Here is a 17,616-nt window from a genome sequence, read left to right as displayed (position 1 = left end):
TGCTCTATAATAATACTTGAATAAAGTAGAGCTACAGGGAAATTTTTAAGATTCTGAATTCAATTTCTTATTTCAAATTCTACTCTCTAAGCACTCGCTCTTTAACGAGCGCCCACTGTACTTGGCTCTTACTGCCAGCTCAACTGTTAGGCATGACTCATCGGCCTCACACACTCAAACTCACACTCACACGGACACTCATCTATGAGACATTCATTTCACCTCCCACCTCGCATCGTTGGCTGAATTCGCGCCAGGCGAACACAAATTAGCGAAAAACAACTTTGAACTTTTTTCCGACCACCCTCGGCTTAGATATATACCACATATATGGCCTCCCACTTCAACAACGAAAATAAATTGAGTCTCTTCAATTCTGTGTTTATTCGAGAAAACAGCAACTGCATTGGTCAGACACAGCTCACATGGGTCCTTACAGCATTTGTTTATCTTAACTAATCTATCTTTAACCGCAGAGCCAAGAGTTTATATAAAAATATATTTATAATTAGTAAGTTCAGTTCAGTTCAGTATAGCCTTAGCCTAGTCTTTACTCTAGATCTAATTTCCATAAAGATCTTTATAATATTTCAATCGATTTAATCTCGATCCCCTCTCTTTGCATATTTATACATTACTTCGAGAATCAATTGACATATTTCATATCATAACGCATCGTAATTATGTCAGCGAGCGCGAGATTTATGTCTTCTTCTAGAAAGCAAGGGGTGATCTTACTCCAGCAGCAACGACAGCTCGCACCACATGTGGTAAATAGCTAATTAAAGACATGATGACCCCTTTTTATGCTCTCTGTAAGAGAACCGCTCAAGAAAGAGGGAGTTTCGGTTGCTTGTCAATGCAAGTAATAGACAGGAGAAGAACTGGAAGCGACCATACAGTATATAGATTCCTGAACAATATGATACCATGTATGATCCATGTATACTATATCCTGGTTATCGGTGCATGAGATTTCTGTTTGTCTGTCTGGTTTGAAATGAGTCGATTAGTGAAATGATAAACTGGGAGATCTCATCTAGTAACTATTTTAAGAATAGTATTTTTATTTTCTTAACATCGATAAATATTGATGTTTGTAAATTAATTATTTTATGCTGTTAATCATACCAAATTCTCGGAATGAATATCAATATGTAGTACTAATAAATAATGAGTATACCTATTTCAGAATTAGCATAAAAGAAATAAGAACAAGTATTGCTAATGCATAAATGCTTGGAACTGCGTGGGTTCTCTCTTTCCAGACATGATTCAGACTCAGATTGGTAGCTCTCGGCATATTTGAGGGCAGCATCTAGCCAAGCACTCCCAACTAGAACACTCTAACTTAATTACATATGCCTTATGTCCGTCCATTGCCCCGCCGATCCATTCGACACACAAGTGCTGCCCGGGCGACAACAAATGAGATACAGAACTGTGGTAATAGATTTGCGTATCGTGGCTGGCTGGGCGGACAGCTGCCACGCCTCAGCATATTGACAGTTCATCATACATAACGAAATGTTTTGCTTGAAACTCTATGGGGAAACTCTAGCTACAAATGACTCTGACATATGTTGCAACTTCAGTTGACACGCCCCTCGGCTGCTGCTGTCAGCTAGATGTTTCAAGACTGACAGCCAGAAGCACAAAATATGTCACAGATTACATTGCTCAGATGCCAGCAAGCCCAACTATCCATAAATATCATTCAAGATATGAAAATTGCGTAAAGTTTTTCCTTTCGTCAAGTTGAGTGAAAGTCTTTTTCCAGCCGCCGTGCGTAATAGCCGGGCGCACAAATGCGGAATTGTCTACGCGCTCCATAAGATACAACTAATCAATCCAGTGCGCTGCGGGACCAACGCAACGGGTTCAGCGACAACCAACCCAACAACAACAACAACAACAACAACAACAAGTTCAAGCAACAGCAACCATAAAGTGTGCTCCAGTCGGAAGGGTACGACTAGGAGATACTTGCTTACGTATAATATAGAATATAGGAGCGTGTGGACTATGCAAATCTAGGCACATATATAATATGATTCAGAAAAATTATTTTCCGATATATTTCCGTTTTGGGATTGAAGTGAAAGTATATAAACTGTTGCGAAATACTGAAGATCCAAGTAAACATGAATCTTGAGGGCTCTCTTAAATTTACCGAGATATGCTGAAATAAGAGAAATACAAGTTATCGAAGATTTTGAGCCAACTTGAGCACTATTCACCTCCCATATAACCTATACACTCTATACCCCTACAATCACAAAGCTAATATGCTCCTTTTAGCCTCATAAACGAGCACAAACTGCGTCAATTGGCCACACACATAACCATTTATGTATATACATATAATGGAAAACGTTTCCCAATCAAACACACATAAACTCGCAGAGCCAAACTCCAGCTCTGATATTTCATTAGAGCTCCAACCGGTTTTTGGCACTCACCCGTAGTTTTCACTTTGGCCAGCGTCATCAAACGAAATGAAGATTGAAGATCGTACTTAAGATACAATAATTGACAAGTCTCCAAGACCTCCAGCCACAAAACAAGCGACAACAAATTGGTTAACTCCAAACTCCACTCAGCTGACTGTGGCTAATGGAGTTTTTTCTTTTTCGAATAAGTCAAAGTGTTTTCACATAAACAATAATCGCTTGTTAAGCACTTGACAGGCTCAAAAAGTAAAAGTGAGCCCGACTAAGAGATGCCCTAAAGCATTAAAGCCGAAAATATATATCAAAGTCATCCATGTATCCAGAGGCAGATGATCTATCTCTCTCCTATCATAGTTCAGTTGATGATATTGAATATTGAACAGCGTTGTGAAATAAGCAGATACCGGGAGACTTTACACTTGATCATCGCCAGCAGAGGATCACATTTTGTATACATTGCTTGAATATCATGTGATTCGCAACTAAAATCAATCAATACTGAGTAAAACTAATCATAAAGACTCAGTGTAGTTCGAGGAACTGGGCAAGTTGAACTTCATACTTTAATATACATATATATATATCATATATATATCATATTGGCTCGATCACCCTTCCCTCCGCCTCTTGCATACATTTTAACCATACTTTATTGTTATTCAGCTCCCTTTTCCCCAGTTTCAGATAGTTGATGGCATTAGCTATCATGTATTATTATATCATAAATTATATACTACAGAGTATCTAGTAAACATGACTAAAAATAAATCCACAATTTCATACAAACAGTTACATATTATGGCAAGAAGCTGACTACCTTCACGGAAGCATGAACGATCACGTGGCTTATGGTAATATTAACTGTAATCATAGTATCGATGCAAATCAATAGACTTAACGATCTGACGTAGTTTTGATTCCCTAGACAAAAGCCAGCTGCATGGCTCGTGGGCGCCCATGACAGCTGTGACTAAGCCAAGATTGGAATTGCATTAGCTGTCGCCACTTGGCCAACTGAGCGCGAGCCAAGCGCAATACAGAAGAAGAAGAGGCGAGTTCCATGGAAATGCGAAGCGTGGCGATCATTTAGTAATTAGCAGGTTGCATGGGAAATCTCATGATCCACTACGAATGGAATATAATATATGGAGAGCTAGATATATGCATATTCAGACACGCCCCTAGGCAACACTGACCTACCGCAAAAGCAAAGACGAAATGCTCGCTAGAGATTATCAATGTTTATTATTGTTGTTATTAATATAAAATGAATGAACATAGAATCCCGCCTTGATATAGGCTAGGAGAGTATACAGTAATACAATATAAATGGAGCTTAGAAAACTTTTTACTTAAACCAAAAACAAAACGTTTACTTAAACTTCGAGTTTATCTAAGCAGCGCAGTCGCGCGACTGATAGAACAATATATAGCCCGTTTCGGAGGACTTGTGTATGTCCGAGGTGAGGCCGTAGAAGTCCTCAATGGTCGAAGCCTCGATTTTGTCAACCATGTCGTCATCGAAGAGCAGCCAAAGCCCGTGACTCTTGACAATGCTTATGTAATGGCCACGATTCGGGCCCGAGCCGCAGTGTATGACGACTGCGGTCAGATCGTAGAGCCTATCCGGATTGACAGCGTCGTCCGAGGTGTTGAACAGCCGCAACTCAAGCGGAAAGACCACCCGATGCGACACCTTGATATGCCGATTGAATTGCTCCATGTACTTGAAGCGCTTCAGGTGCAGGGCCAGTATCATGGGCAGCTTCTTGACGCGCATTCGCTTCTGCGCCTCCTGGTAGCTACAGCAGTTGTCGCACTTGAACTTGTTGTCCGAGCAAAGGGTTTCCGTGTTGCTGAAGCAGCGCAAGCAATGCGTGATCGACGTGTTCTGGTCCACGTCCACCTGCAGATCGAAGAAGTTCTCGTCCTTGCTGCTCACGGTCTCGCAGTTCAGGCAGCGCGTCTCCGACGTGAGGATCCCCTGAAAGATCTCGTGCACCCAGGTGGGCTCCGTGTTGGCTCCATTCGTCTGACCTATTGGAGTTGTGGTCGCTGTGACGCTGCCACTGCCGTCCAGAACGCTCAGCGAGCCCGTCGAGTTGCTGCAATTCCCGTTTGACGTGGAAGTCGATGTGGAATTGGATGAATTGGAGTTCGAGCTGGACTTCGCGTTCGCCGCATTCCCATTGCCCGGAGCTGCGCCGCCGGCCAGGACCGGCACACCCGACGACCCGGCAGCCGGTGTCTTGCCACTGTTGCGTTCGGCCAGGATTATTTCATTGATGTGGTTGATCAGAAAGTTGAGAAACTCATGGGCATCCTGCTGCATATAGTTGTCGAACTCCTCCTTCTCCTTGCGCAGCCGCGTGATGAACTTCTTCGGCGCTATCGAGCCGACCTTCTTCTTCTGCGTGGCAATGCTATAGAAGAGGTCCGCCAGGCAGGAGAGCAGCGTTTCCTTGGGCCTCTTGTTCTTGGCCTTGTACTCGAGCACCTTCTCGCGGAACGGCTTGCAGAAGTAGAGCGCCTGCAGCACCGAGTTGCTATAGCATGTGTTCCCGAAGTTAACCAGCCCGAAATAGTGCTCGTTGGGCGGGAACAGTTCGGAGCCGATCTCACGCTCCAGCTGCGATACGTTGGCGCCCATGGTAGCTAATGGCGCTGCCGCGGCACAGCGGTACAGAAAACCCCACACTGTGTATGCTTACGCGTTTTCTCGTTTGGTTAGCCGATTCGATAAGTCGATAGGTGGCATTAATCGGTTATCGCTATCGTTATCGAAAATGTGTTATTGTTATCTTTCTCTTTTTCTCTCTGTCTCTCTCTCTCTCTTTCTCTGTATCTCTCTCTATTGAGCCTATTCAGCTCGACTCGACTTGTCTATAGAGGTCTTTTTTTCCTGCCAGCCGCGCAAAACACTTTTCTATTTACTTTTTCTTTATATTTTATTTTTTTCGTCTGAAAATAAATAATTTTGAAGAGGGGAATCACGTGAGTTTCTTTCGCATAAACACAAACAACAAAAATAATAAAAATATTTAAGGTCTACTTTGCTTTCACTTGCTCCTTCCTTTCGTTTCATTTGCTTTGTTGTTGCTCATCGACATTTAAAACTAAGATTTTGTAACTAATACAAAAAAAAGTAGTTTTAATAACTAAAACGGGAAATATAAAAGAAAATTTTGGATATGCAATATTCTCTACGCAAAAATCCCCTCTCAAAAATATATTTTCAAACATTTCATTTACAATTTTTTCAATTTGTATTTGCAAGTTTTTAGAATTTTCATAGATTTTTCTGTTAGTTGTCAAAATATATTCAAATTTATGGCAGAATTTTATATGTATGTATGTTAAAATAAAAAAAAAAAGTATACGTAAAATGTAATAAGAAAATTATTGTTAACATATCGCTCTCATCGGGACTGATTTTTAATCAATGTCCAAATGAGTTTTCCTCTTAGACTTGATGTCGTCTCTATGTGTTCAAACTATGCCTCAGAAGCAAAGCCGAAAAATCGATATTTATCGATATTCTTGTTTTAAGTCAAGAGAACAGTGAATTCAAATGGATCAGACAGAGAGGCTCAGCTACTTGTCCTGACTGGGAATATATTTCGTTTATAGGATTTGACTCTCCTCTCTTTCTGTTTGACCATTTTGATAGGGTTCAGCCCATAAGAAAATATTCATATTAAATGCTCTCTTTATACATTTAGTTGCATTATAAAACCGTGAGTCATGGCCAATAGATAATCGATACACTTTGCATGTGATATTGGATCTATTAAAAGTCGCTCTTGGATGACTAAATGTACTGAAATAGTATTATTTTTAATGACAGTTAACGGCTGGAGCCGGTGACTTTTCTTTTGTGTCGAGAACCGTTGGAAGTGCTCTGGGAAATTTCCGAGCGACTGCAACACGAATCACTGACGTGCGCCGATCTTACATCTGGCTACGTGTCGTGTGCCGTGGGCAATGCACTCGACACCTAGACGCGACTATAAAAGTCAACGTACGATCATCTCTTCAAATCAATCCACAACTAATAGCAAGTCAACAAAGTACCAGAGACACAAGTGACAAGCTAAACGCTAAGCTTCAACGAAATCCCCCAGCCAAGCATCAGCTAAAATTTCCGCAAGGACCAACAACACAAGCCACAACTAGTAGAGACTTTTCTCCAACAGATCTTCAGAACTTCATCGCATTGGAGCAAACTTCCTTAACTCTCGCCAACAGCCAAATTTATGCTGTACTCCAGAAAGAAATCAACGGCAATTACGATCGGTATCCAGCCGAGACAGTAAACCATCTATCCGGAAAACTACTAAAAATTCTGGCTTAAGCTCAGCAAAATATGTTTGTTAAACATATTCTTGACTTATAAAGGCATCGATTACAATTATGAACGGTGTCCAGCCGAGACAGTAAACCATCTATCCGGAAAACTACTAAAGATACTAGCTTAAATACCAAAAAGAAAAGAAAAGCAAATATGTTTATTTGCTAAAAATATTCTTAAGTTTATCCATGTTATTTTAACTGATACTGATCAAACCAAATAGTGATAAATTAAAAGTTCGCTTTTAAAATTTTAAGTTCATATTATTAATGACTAAATATGATGCCACAAAATAAGTTTTAAATAAATTACATAAAACCAAATTACAGTGTTTTTTAATTTGACTCAAATATTCTTTAATTAAATGAACAATCAGCCATAAGCCTGCATTTCCATCTTCTCAGCGGGGGCGAAACCCATTTCCGACACTTTCCTCATTTGCCCAACGAAATTCCCAGTCGGTTGAGAGCTACTCCCATTCAGGCTTGATGAAATTCAACTGATCAAGTGACGCAAAGGCATACATTTAGATTATATTAGCCATCAAAGTTTATTGATCTTCAACTAATTAAAATCAAGTCTCTAACATGTTGAAAGCGTACATTAAATCATAATTGTTTTGCTGCTTGATTGTTGTTGCCTGCCAGTCTGAGATTCAAATTCATGTTTTGGGATTCAAATTCATGTTTGCGCTTGGAGATGAGCCCAGAATTGGTGAAATGACCTTAAAAGTTCTATCAGGCTAAGCTCATTCACAATGATAATCTTTTAATTTGATAAAACCGATTACTTATGTCCATTAGCTGCATTTCGAACGGGAACTATCTAAGAGCTTACATCAATTAAATCAAAATGTACTTAATACAAGTCCATATAATATTGCAAATTGGGGGCAAAGGGGCAAGTTATCGGATGAGTTATCGAAAGAATATGAGAAGCTTGTACTGCTTATGGTGCACACGAGTATGCATGCCGAATTCGAGGCACTCATACAGGCGGACGGACGGACGGACAGACGGACAAGGCTATATCGACTCAGCTCGTCACACTGATCAAGAATATATAAACTTTATGGGGTCTGCGATGATTCCTTCTGCCCGTTACATACTTTTTCAGAGAACCATTATACCCTGAAAACGTATATTAAGTCATAATTGTTTTACTGCTTGATTGTTGTTGCCTGCCAGTCTGAGATTCAAAATTCGGGAATTCATCGCACTTATTCGTATATACCCTCTTCTCAAATAGTTCCTATAATATCAAGTTTAGCTCATCTCCAAAAATTCTTCACAACATATCATGCTTCATGTTCAAATTTACACTTGTTCCAGGGGAGCCCTGGATTATAACTCGCTGAAAAATAGAAATTTTGAGAAACTTTAGATGAAAGTTGTACTACAAATGTATTTTGTTTTTTTTTTTTTTTTTGGCAAGAGCAAATGCTGGAGCGGCTGGCCAAAAAATATAATAAAATATCTTTAAAGACTAACACAAAGCCAATTTAGTATCAGAGACATTTCCACATTTATCTAGGTATTTTCCGCATAGAGTACCAAGTTTTTCAATTTATTTATTTTCCCTACACTCTACTAAACTCTCCCTAAACACATCGGCAACTCACCTAATTAGGTCTGGATTTTTTCCCGAAACTCCATTCGACTATTGAACTGTTTTGGATCTGTCACGCCCAACGTCGAACTTGTTCGATTTCAATGGGTATTTCTATGAATTGCTAACGAAGCATCGAAGACTATAAAACTTACTGAGCTGTGAATCGAACGAACAGTTCACCAGCAACAATGCAGCCAGCTGTAAGTATTAAACTGTTTAATCAACTATAGCGCATACTAGAGGCCTGCACGAATGCATTTAAAACGCTAGCCGAGACACTCGTGTTTTGGTAGTGAAAATTGACATTTAAAACCATAATATCATTAATCATGGCCAATTAATTAGCCAATTCTAGCCTGATTTTTCGTTTCGTTTGTCTAGGTTCTTGTTTTACTCCGCTCAAAGCGTAAAAAGTAAAGTAAAACAGAATTCTTGGCGACTCTGAGTACCATTCGTTTCGTTTTGCAGCAATGCTTGCGATGCTCAAACACTTGCAAATATCAGTATATTTGGAAGGCGACCGCAAGCACGTATACCCATGCAGGGCTCTAAGGCATACTTATATTCGATTTATTTATGACTTTTCCAGATTTTCTATACGATTGTGTTGTTCGGATTGGGATCGGTGGCAATAGAGGCACGCCCCTTCAACAGTGCAACAGAAGATCGCTCGATCACATCTGACGCAAAGAATAAGTCGAAAATTGGAGTTCATATGGATATTTCTGAGGATATGGCAGTTGATAAGGAGAGAACAGTGGAACCCTTAATACCAAACTCTGCAACAATAAGCCCCAGCGTAATGGCCAGGGCTCAACAAGAAAACGATAAGGATACAACAACAACAAGCCCAGTAAAAGCCAAGTCCTCAACAATTTTCCCAACGATTACGATTCAACAACGGATTGATGAGGATGCATCAACTGCAAGAAATACCCTTATGGAGCCCATAGAAGCCAAGTCTTCTATGACCAGCGCCAGCCCGAAGATCAGCGCTGCAACAGTGTTGAATAACGGCAAATCCAGTCAAAGCAAGACAGCAGTGGAAACCTTGAAGTCCAGTTCCGCATCAACAACAACAACTGATATGACACCGCTTGGAATTGAGCCCAGATTGAGTGTTACGCTCCTAAAAATTCTAACACGTGTCGGCTAAGTTCATTCACAATAATAATCTCTTTAATCAGATAAAGTCAATTACATATGCCAATTAGCTGCATTTGGAATGGGAATTATCTAAGAGCTTACATCAATTATATCAGAATGTACTTAATATAAGTCTATATAGTATTAAAGTGAAAACTTTTCCAAATGTCTACGTGATTTTCCCCTCAGTATTTAAATTGCGCCGCTATTGGTGTTGCTGTTGCTGTTGGTAATCAAAATAGTTATTAGTGTCAATCTTGACTCTCGCTCAATGCAATCGGAAAATCGAGCTCTCAACACCAACACAGAACAGGTGGGACTAAGGCAGACGGGCATAAGCGACTGCAAAATGCTAGTTTATGTTAAAAAATATAGTTACATTTATGAAATTGATAGAGATTTATGCCAGTATAACTATAATAAATACAACTTTCTTCTCTATTTCCCAAAACTCTTTCAATATATAGTCACTCTAGGAACTAGAATCTGGAATCAGATTATTCTACATTTAAGGGTGTTACGCTTATCAGGCAGTTCTATTCCAGAATATATCATTCAAAGCTCAATTGTGTTTGGCTCTAGATATAGTAATTCCCCATTTGCCATGGGCATTCTCAAACATCTGAAGCTAGACCTCACACAAACTGCATCACAATCAATATACCCCTTTACCCTTCTGAGCGAGCAACAGTACATTAGCTTAAGTTAGACAACTTGTTTATGTGATAAAACCGTGGAATAAACAGTGCGGAATGGCTAGCTCATTCAATAATTTCTGATTCCGAGTGTCTCAATTGCAACCGGTCCAACTAGTTTGCATTACTATATGGAATCACGATCAGTAGATATATTGCTCGGCATATATCAAATATGGATAAACATTTTCAGACACGTTTAGTGCATTGTAAGAGCTTCAACTAGAATGTTGAAGGGAATCGCAGTGAGTATGCAATTGTGAATTGTGAATCGAATCGTGAATCGAATTGTGAAATAAGTTCGAATATGAATATTTCGCAGTTATTGTGCTTCTTGCTGTTGCTTTGCGGGTACATCAAGCATAATCATGCCGCGACTAAAGTATTTTACGAATTTCAGTAAGTTTAGTTAAGCTTTTAGTAAATGAAATAAAGGAATTCTCTATTGGCATTTTTAGCATACGTGAGCAGAACACTGAACGCAATGAAACGGTGCTAAGCACTCCAAACAACAATAAAACAGAAGTCAAGCCCGATTTGATTATAACAGGCAAACACACCTCGAGTGTCCTGCTGAATGGCAAGGATGAAAACTCACCCAACAGCGTCTATACGGAGACAGCCTTCTACACAGCCGACGATAGCGGCTATCATGTCACCCACAACATAAGCATCCAGCCAGCTGTACTGGACCCCCAGCTCAACGGCGTAACACTAAAAGTGATCGTGGGCTAACGGCAATTGAATGTATTACACAATTGTCTATAAATGGGAGCAGGGAGTTACAATATACGAACAACTAATGTCGGAAGATTAGAATTATTTATTCAAATAAACCAGCTCAACAGACTGAGCATGTTTTACAGTAGTGGAAAATCTTACTTTCTAAATGAATATCGTAAACGATCTGCATGTATCGTAAATGATATTCATGTATCGCATTTATATAATCATATTTACATATCACATATAGATGTACATATAGGATAACAGTACCCATCTATAATAAGCGGATTAATTTGCCAATTTGCATATACCAATTTGCATATATCGTATACGATATTCATATATCGTAGGCGGAATTGCGCACACCATGAAATGATTTGCATACTTTGTCAACAATATAGTAATAACTTAAGCGACATTCACATATCGTATACGATATTCATATAGTACAATTATTTTCTTACCGTTTGTGAAGTTTCTCTTATTGCTGCGTTGCCCTTCACACAATGCTCGTAACAATTTCTAGTCAAACACTTTTAAGGCAATTCCGAATGAGCTACCAGAGGCTGCTTCAATTAGAGAGGCCGGTCGTTGAAAGTGTTACAGAAATTTGAGAAGAATAAATCTATTGTTTTTCCTGCAAAGAGACAACCGAAATTGTAAATAAGGGATACATTAATTAGACGTAAATAGTAGATAAACAAATAGCTTAAATGAGGAAAACACAAATTTTCATTATTCACTCATTCACAATTTCTCGGTGCTCGCTCGTATGTAAAACGATCCCAGCCTTGGCCAGGGCAAAGCAACTGAGAAAGTCATAGAATCATTGGAACTAAAAGCGAGAGGCAATGCAAAATTATGAAAACAAGAAAAGCAAAGCAAGTGAGAGTGCTCTAAGCGAATATACCCGACTACCAGATACCCTAAGTCTCAGTCAAGGCTGTCCTTGCAATCAGCCTGGACTTTATGTATTCAGATGGATGTCCAAAATCGAGAACATAAAATATCCCTGACAGGAATCTAATATCGCGTTTTCTATCAATAAGAAAACGAGATTACATATTGAATAGTCGAACATAAATCGAGAGAACTAAACTAAGAATTTAAAGATGTTTCGTTCCCTCGACCAAATCAATTTACTCCATTTGCACTTTTTCAATGTTTACAGGGTATACACCACATACTACCTTGTGGGTCAAGTGCGCGAGAGCCTACGAACAAAAATAATAAACAAACAAAAACAGTGATGCTGCCCGGCCCGATCAAGTGAGAGTGAGAGAGGAACAGCGAATTGAATTGGGTCAGCGGGGTTATTAAAATGGAGAGCAAAAAATTTGTTGCAACGGTTAATAAAGCTAATTAATTAATCAAGCGAGCAAACTGACGAGACTGACGAGGTAAGAGAGGCTGGCGAGGCTAGCGAGGCGGTCGACGATAAGCAGTTGTCGCCGCCGCCCCAAGTCAAAAATCGACGCAAAGCTCAATTCGAGCTTAGTTTTCTATCAGCAACTAAACGGAGCGCATCAGCAATACGAGAATGGATCTTAGCAAGCAGCTGCTGGTGGGCGTGGCGCTCTTGACGCTGGCCTGGAGTACTACCGGGGCGTATCCTGCGGCGAACAACTACACCACGGACATACTGCGCCTGGCCAAGGCAGCGCACATCAAGGCCTACCTGAGCACGGGCGAGCCGAGGCCGTGCGAGAACTTCTACAACTTCGCCTGCGGCAATTGGCCGCGCCTGCATCCCGCACGGCTGCACAACAAGAAGACGAACTACCTCGAGGAGCTGCAGGAGCTGTTCGTGCGCAAGAGCGCGGACATGCTGAAGAGCAGCAAGACGAGTGCCGACAGCAGCGCCGATCGCGTGCTGAAGCGATTCTACGTCTCCTGCCACGCCCAGGCGAACGACACGCGCTCGGCGCTGGAGGCTCTGCTGCAGGTGACCGACTTCCGAGGCGGCTGGCCAGAGATTCGAGTGCCGTCGTGGTACTACTACGAGTACGATTGGCTGCAGGCGGTGGCCATGCTCAAGCGGCGCCTGGGCGTCGATATATTCATTGGCCTGGACGTGGTGCTCGACTACAAGGAGGAGAACATGCATCGGCTCAAGATCGGCGCGCCCCAGCTGCCCCTGGGCCAACGCCGTCAATACCTTGATGCGGCCTTCCACGAGGCACGCGAGCGCTACGAGGAGGCCATTCGCCAGAAGCTCGAGGGCTACTTCCCACAGCAATCGGAGCGCTGGCAGCACGAGGTCGCCGCCCAGGTGCTGCAGATTGAGCAGCAGCTGGCCAAGGGCTTGCCCCACAATCCCGCGCTCACGCTGGAGCAGACAACGCGTCTCCGCACAGCGGCCGAGATGAAGGCGGCCTACGGCAGCTACGTGGACGTGAGCCGCTACTTGCAGATGATCTACAACGACACCCTCTACGTGGATCTGTACGAGACGCCGGAGGACTACATGTCCAACCTCGTGGATGTGATACGAAACACGCCAAAGCTCCACCTGGCCAACTACACGATCTGGCGTGCCCTGGACACGCTCGATCAGGCACGCGTGCCGCTCAACGCTCAGCCGGGCATCTGGTGTGTGCAGCTGGTGCGCCAGTACTTCCCGCAGCACCTGGAGAGCCTCTTCCATCGCAACTTCAACAACATGCAGATGATCAACGAGCTGCAGTCCACCTGGGCGGACATCAAGCGCGTCTTCCGCGAGGATCTGCAGGCATCCACCGATCTCCACTGGCTCACGCTCGAGACCCGGCAGAAGGCCATTGCCAAGCTGGAGGCCCTGGAGCTGCAATTCCGCAACCACGACGACACCCAGCTGATACGACAAATGCACGGCTTGAATCTGCACCAGGATCAGTTCTATGCGAACCTGGTCAAGGTTCTGCAATGGCGCACCCAGCGCCATCTGGCGAAACTCGTCGAGGAGCCGCGGCTGACGGACAAGGTGTACAAGGTGCCGCACTACGAGCTGACCACCAACAAGATGCAGATCCCAATCACCTTCCTGCAGGCCCGCTTCTTCTGGGATCCCGTCTACCCGAACGCCCTCAAGTACGGCACCATCGGTGTGCTGCTGGCCCGCCAAATGCTCCACGGCTTCGACGACGTGGGTCGGCGCTACGACCGACACGGCTATCGCAACAACTGGTGGGACCTCACCTCGGAGACTTCCTACTTACGTCGCGCCCAGTGCTTCCAGGAGCAATACGCCGTCTTTGTCCAGTTCAGAGACAAGCCCGTCCAGGACAAGGGACTGCTCAGTCGAATCGTGGCCGATAACGGCGCCCTAAGCATCGCCTATCGCGCCTACTCCAAGTGGCTGAGGAACTCGGCTGAAACATCGGCGACTTATCAACGCGAACGCCTGCCCCTGCTCGACCACACAGAGAACGAGCTCTTCTTCTTGGCCTATGCTCAGCTTTACTGCTCCGACTATCCCGAGTCCGTGGAGCTCTACGAGGAGCTACCAGAGCCGTTCCGCGTAAATACGGCTCTTTCCAACTCTGAGCAGTTTGCACAAGCCTTCAGCTGCTCCAAAAGCGATAAGCTCAACGCTCGCTTCAAATGCGCACTCTATTAAAATGTTTGCCCAGACATCATTTTTCTATACACACACACACACGCACACATACGTCCACATATTAATATATATATGTACTAAAATTCCAATAAAACTATGCACATTTTAGACTCTTCTTGATTTTATAGGGAAGAGAGGGCATATTGAAGATGTTTGCCAACCTGATCGTCTCTCTCTCTCTCTCTCTCTCTCTCTCTCTCTCTCTCTCTCTCTCACTTTCTCAGACAAGATATCTCGTAAACTCTAAAAGCTATAGACCTGATTCCTTCTTATAGCAATGCCTAACACAAGTCAAGTAATGCAGGGTATCTATTTCTTAGTCTGCTCAGACTATTGTTGCCTCTCGCTCAGCACATCTCGTCGTGTTTCCTCTCCCTCTCTCCATGATAACCTCGGCATGAACTACGGCGCTCTTATCAGACTCTGTTTGAGGCCGAGCTCTGCGGCGAGCGTTGACGGTAGTAGTTGAGAGCAACTCAAAGATGCAGCAGCATGTTAGAGTCTGGCTATACAACGGTTCTGCTCGCGCTGGCGCTGATGCTGCTGCTTGCTGCAGCTGGTCAAGCACCTGGCGAGGATAGCGTTGGCTTTCAGCGGGTCTATCAGACGGAGGAGACGGTGCGCCAGAGCAAGGCGCAAGAGATGCGTCGCCAAATCAATCTGCGCGCCAATCCCTGCACAGACTTTTACGAGTACGCCTGCGGCAATTGGGAGACAGAGACGACGCCGCAGCTGAGGGTCGAGCATCGCATCAGTGCGGAGCTGCAGCGCCTGCTGGAGGAGTCCGTGCACCGCAAGGACAGTGGGCTGGTGCGCCAGGCCAAGGAGTTTTATCAATCGTGCCTGATTGCCGAGGCGCAGCGCAGCCAGCAGCAGGTCTTCCTCAGCGAGTTCATACAGCAGAATGGCGGCTTTCCGGCGGTGCCAGGCGCCAAGTGGAGCGCGTATAATCGGGACTATAATTGGGCGCAGGTAGCTGGAAAATTAAGACGGCACTACGGCATGGACATCTTGATTGGACTGCGTGTTAGCTACAATTACGCCAGCGTGCAGGAGAACAGCATCTACCTCAGCGAGCCCTCGACTCTGATACCCAGCGAGCTGTGCAGCAAGCGCCGTCTCAATAGACTCGATGCGGCCTATGGGGAGCTCGAGCGCCTGGTGACGGAGCAGCTGCGCACCTGGCTGGCCATGGGCAATGAGGAGTCGGCTCGATTGGCAGCCGAGATAATTCGCTTCGAGCTCGAGCTATGCGACGGGATGCAAGGCCTCGAGCCATGGGATGCTGAGCTGCATCTGTACTCGACGAACTTCACGCGCAAGACTCTGGCGGAACTGGGGCAGCTGTACGGCCTGGATTTCGAGACCTACGTGACGAACGTCTATGAGCAAACGGTCTTCAGACCCGTCTACATGGCAGCGCCGAGCTATTATCGTCAGCTGCGGCGCACGCTGGGCACACGCAACGGCACTCAAATAGCCAATTACATAATGTACCGGGCAGTCGCCGCTTTGACATTTCCGCTCGGGGACACGCCGGAGCACAGGCCGGCCCTCTGCTTGGACAGAGTTAGGCAACTGCTGCCCAGAGCGCTGGGCGAGCTCTATGAGGCGCGCTACGCCCTGGAGGAGTCGAAGCAACAGCAGCTGCTGCAGCTCTACGACCACCTGAAGGAATCACTCAAGCATAGCGTCAGCGCCGAGTGGCTGGAGGAGGGCAGTCGACGCATCGCCCAGCGCAAGCTGAGTCTACTGCAGCTGTCAATGCCCAGCTATGAGCAGCCGCTGATACTGAAGCTTCAGCTCGAGCGCCACAACTACTGGCACAATCTGCGACAGCTCATGGAGCAAGTGCAGCTGCAGCAGCAGAAGCGGGAGGCCGAAGAGAACCTGCCCCTGCCCACTGATCCAGTTGAGGCGTACGAGACACGCGTGGTCTATCGGCCGCTGCAGCGGCGTCTGGAAATGGGCTGGGCGCTGCTGCAGCCCCCGGAGTACGACGAGCGCTACGGCCACGCCCAGCGCTACGGCACGCTGGGCGTTGGCCTAGCCCGTCCGCTGGTCTCCGCCTTCGATGAGCTGCACTGGTCGGCGGGCTTGCTCGAGCACGACAACTGGGACAGACTGACCGCCTGGAGGTATCACAACCGCAGTGAATGCTTCGCTCGCCAGGTCGAGGAGTACCTGCAGCGCAACGAGACCGCAACGAAGCAGCTGATAAATGACAGCGCCGCCTTAAATATCGCCTTCAATGCCTACCTCAACTGGCTGAGTCTGCAGGCGCCCAACAACGACTTCGTCCGGCTCTCCAAGGAGACTCTGCCTGGCCTCAACTACTCCAACACGGCGCTCTTCTTCCTCTCCTTTGCCCAGCAGCACTGCCAGCCCAGGGACAGGGAGCAGCGCCAGCCGTGGCCCCAGCTATGGCCCACGCTCACGTACAGCGCCAGGCAGACGCACAGCTGGACCCGCTTGGCAGTGAATGGACCGTTGCGCAACTCGGCCGAATTCGCACGTGAATTCCACTGCCCACCTGGATCCGCAATGAATCCATTCGACAAGTGTGTCATCTACTGAGCTAGCTTAGCTGATATACCTTTATAAATGCGCCTTCAATAAAGTATTTTCTACCCACTCAAATTCCCATGATTTTCCATCAATACCCATTTAGCAAGCAACAGGAAGTGCTCGACTAGTAAATACCCTGAACTCTGCATTGAGCTGTTGTTACAATCTGTCCTAGGTTTCTTCTATATGCATTATCAGCGCTTGCGCTTGGCCTTCCCACAACATGAGAAATAGTCTAGCTGAACTTGGATTCTACACGATTGACTTGAATCTCTAATCTTTAATATTTCGGTTGATTCAGAGCATATGTAGAAAATGAAGGTTTTATCCATTCATAATTAATATTAACACATTGGATTTCTGCAATTGAAATATTCTTCAAGCTATCGATATTTATCGATATTTGTAATTAATTGTTCATCAAAATGTCTTATGAATTATCTTTGTATTCAAAACCAAATCATACAC

At 44.5% G+C, this 17,616-nt stretch overlaps 6 protein-coding genes and 1 long non-coding RNA gene across 9 annotated transcripts in view; 5 read left to right on the top strand and 2 right to left on the bottom strand.

Annotated features, from left to right (window-relative positions):
* The window catches only part of LOC108620934 (uncharacterized), a 31,519-nt gene extending 19,934 nt beyond the window's left edge, over positions 1–11,585 (bottom strand). The window contains exon 1 of the mRNA XM_018017979.2: positions 11,447–11,585. The gene's annotated coding sequence lies outside the window, so the exon portion shown is untranslated. The remainder of the gene's footprint in view (positions 1–11,446) is intronic.
* On the top strand, positions 2,997–5,227 carry LOC149270168 (uncharacterized). The gene is made up of 2 exons (XR_016268553.1): positions 2,997–3,304; positions 3,365–5,227. It is a non-coding gene; the product is annotated as an uncharacterized LOC149270168 (long non-coding RNA).
* Positions 3,675–11,585, bottom strand: Usp12-46 (Ubiquitin-specific protease 12/46). Of its 2 annotated transcripts, none has more exons than XM_018017987.2 (2): positions 11,447–11,585; positions 3,675–5,414 (listed from the first exon to the last, which is right to left on the bottom strand). In XM_018017987.2, the coding sequence occupies exon 2, from the start codon at positions 5,101–5,103 to the stop codon at positions 3,847–3,849; it is 1,257 nt and encodes a 418-aa protein (XP_017873476.1). In that variant the 5' UTR covers positions 5,104–5,414; positions 11,447–11,585; the 3' UTR covers positions 3,675–3,846. The 2 variants fall into 2 exon arrangements, with proteins under 2 accessions (XP_017873476.1, XP_089318206.1); XM_089462080.1 differs by lacking the exon at positions 11,447–11,585 and adding an exon at positions 5,506–6,773.
* LOC108620944 (uncharacterized) lies at positions 8,147–9,727 on the top strand. The gene is made up of 3 exons (XM_018017992.2): positions 8,147–8,337; positions 8,434–8,615; positions 9,005–9,727. Exons 2-3 carry the CDS (start codon positions 8,604–8,606, stop codon positions 9,569–9,571), a joined length of 579 nt encoding a protein of 192 aa, XP_017873481.1. The 5' UTR covers positions 8,147–8,337; positions 8,434–8,603; the 3' UTR covers positions 9,572–9,727.
* LOC108620946 (uncharacterized) lies at positions 10,355–11,124 on the top strand. 2 transcript variants are annotated; one of them, XM_018017993.2, is made up of 3 exons: positions 10,355–10,501; positions 10,579–10,655; positions 10,715–11,124. In XM_018017993.2, exons 1-3 carry the CDS (start codon positions 10,484–10,486, stop codon positions 10,989–10,991), a joined length of 372 nt encoding a protein of 123 aa, XP_017873482.1. In that variant the 5' UTR covers positions 10,355–10,483; the 3' UTR covers positions 10,992–11,124. The 2 variants fall into 2 exon arrangements, with proteins under 2 accessions (XP_017873482.1, XP_089318208.1); XM_089462082.1 differs by having other exon boundaries at positions 10,361–10,501; positions 10,557–10,655.
* Positions 11,586–11,615: 30 nt separating the features above from the next.
* On the top strand, positions 11,616–14,688 carry Nepl15 (Neprilysin-like 15). The gene has a single exon (XM_018017986.2). The coding sequence runs from the start codon at positions 12,523–12,525 to the stop codon at positions 14,578–14,580; it is 2,058 nt and encodes a 685-aa protein (XP_017873475.1). The 5' UTR covers positions 11,616–12,522; the 3' UTR covers positions 14,581–14,688.
* A 336-nt stretch (positions 14,689–15,024) lies between these two features.
* Positions 15,025–17,220, top strand: Nepl14 (Neprilysin-like 14). Its single transcript, XM_018017984.2, has one exon. The coding sequence runs from the start codon at positions 15,073–15,075 to the stop codon at positions 17,155–17,157; it is 2,085 nt and encodes a 694-aa protein (XP_017873473.1). The 5' UTR covers positions 15,025–15,072; the 3' UTR covers positions 17,158–17,220.
* Positions 17,221–17,616: the final 396 nt, after the last annotated feature.

This window comes from Drosophila arizonae, chromosome 2 (assembly GCF_054131065.1).
Source record: "Drosophila arizonae isolate 15081-1271.41 chromosome 2, UAZ_ARI_1.0, whole genome shotgun sequence".
Classification (NCBI taxonomy): Eukaryota; Metazoa; Arthropoda; class Insecta; order Diptera; family Drosophilidae; genus Drosophila; species Drosophila arizonae.
This window is presented reverse-complemented; position numbering and strand designations above follow the sequence as displayed.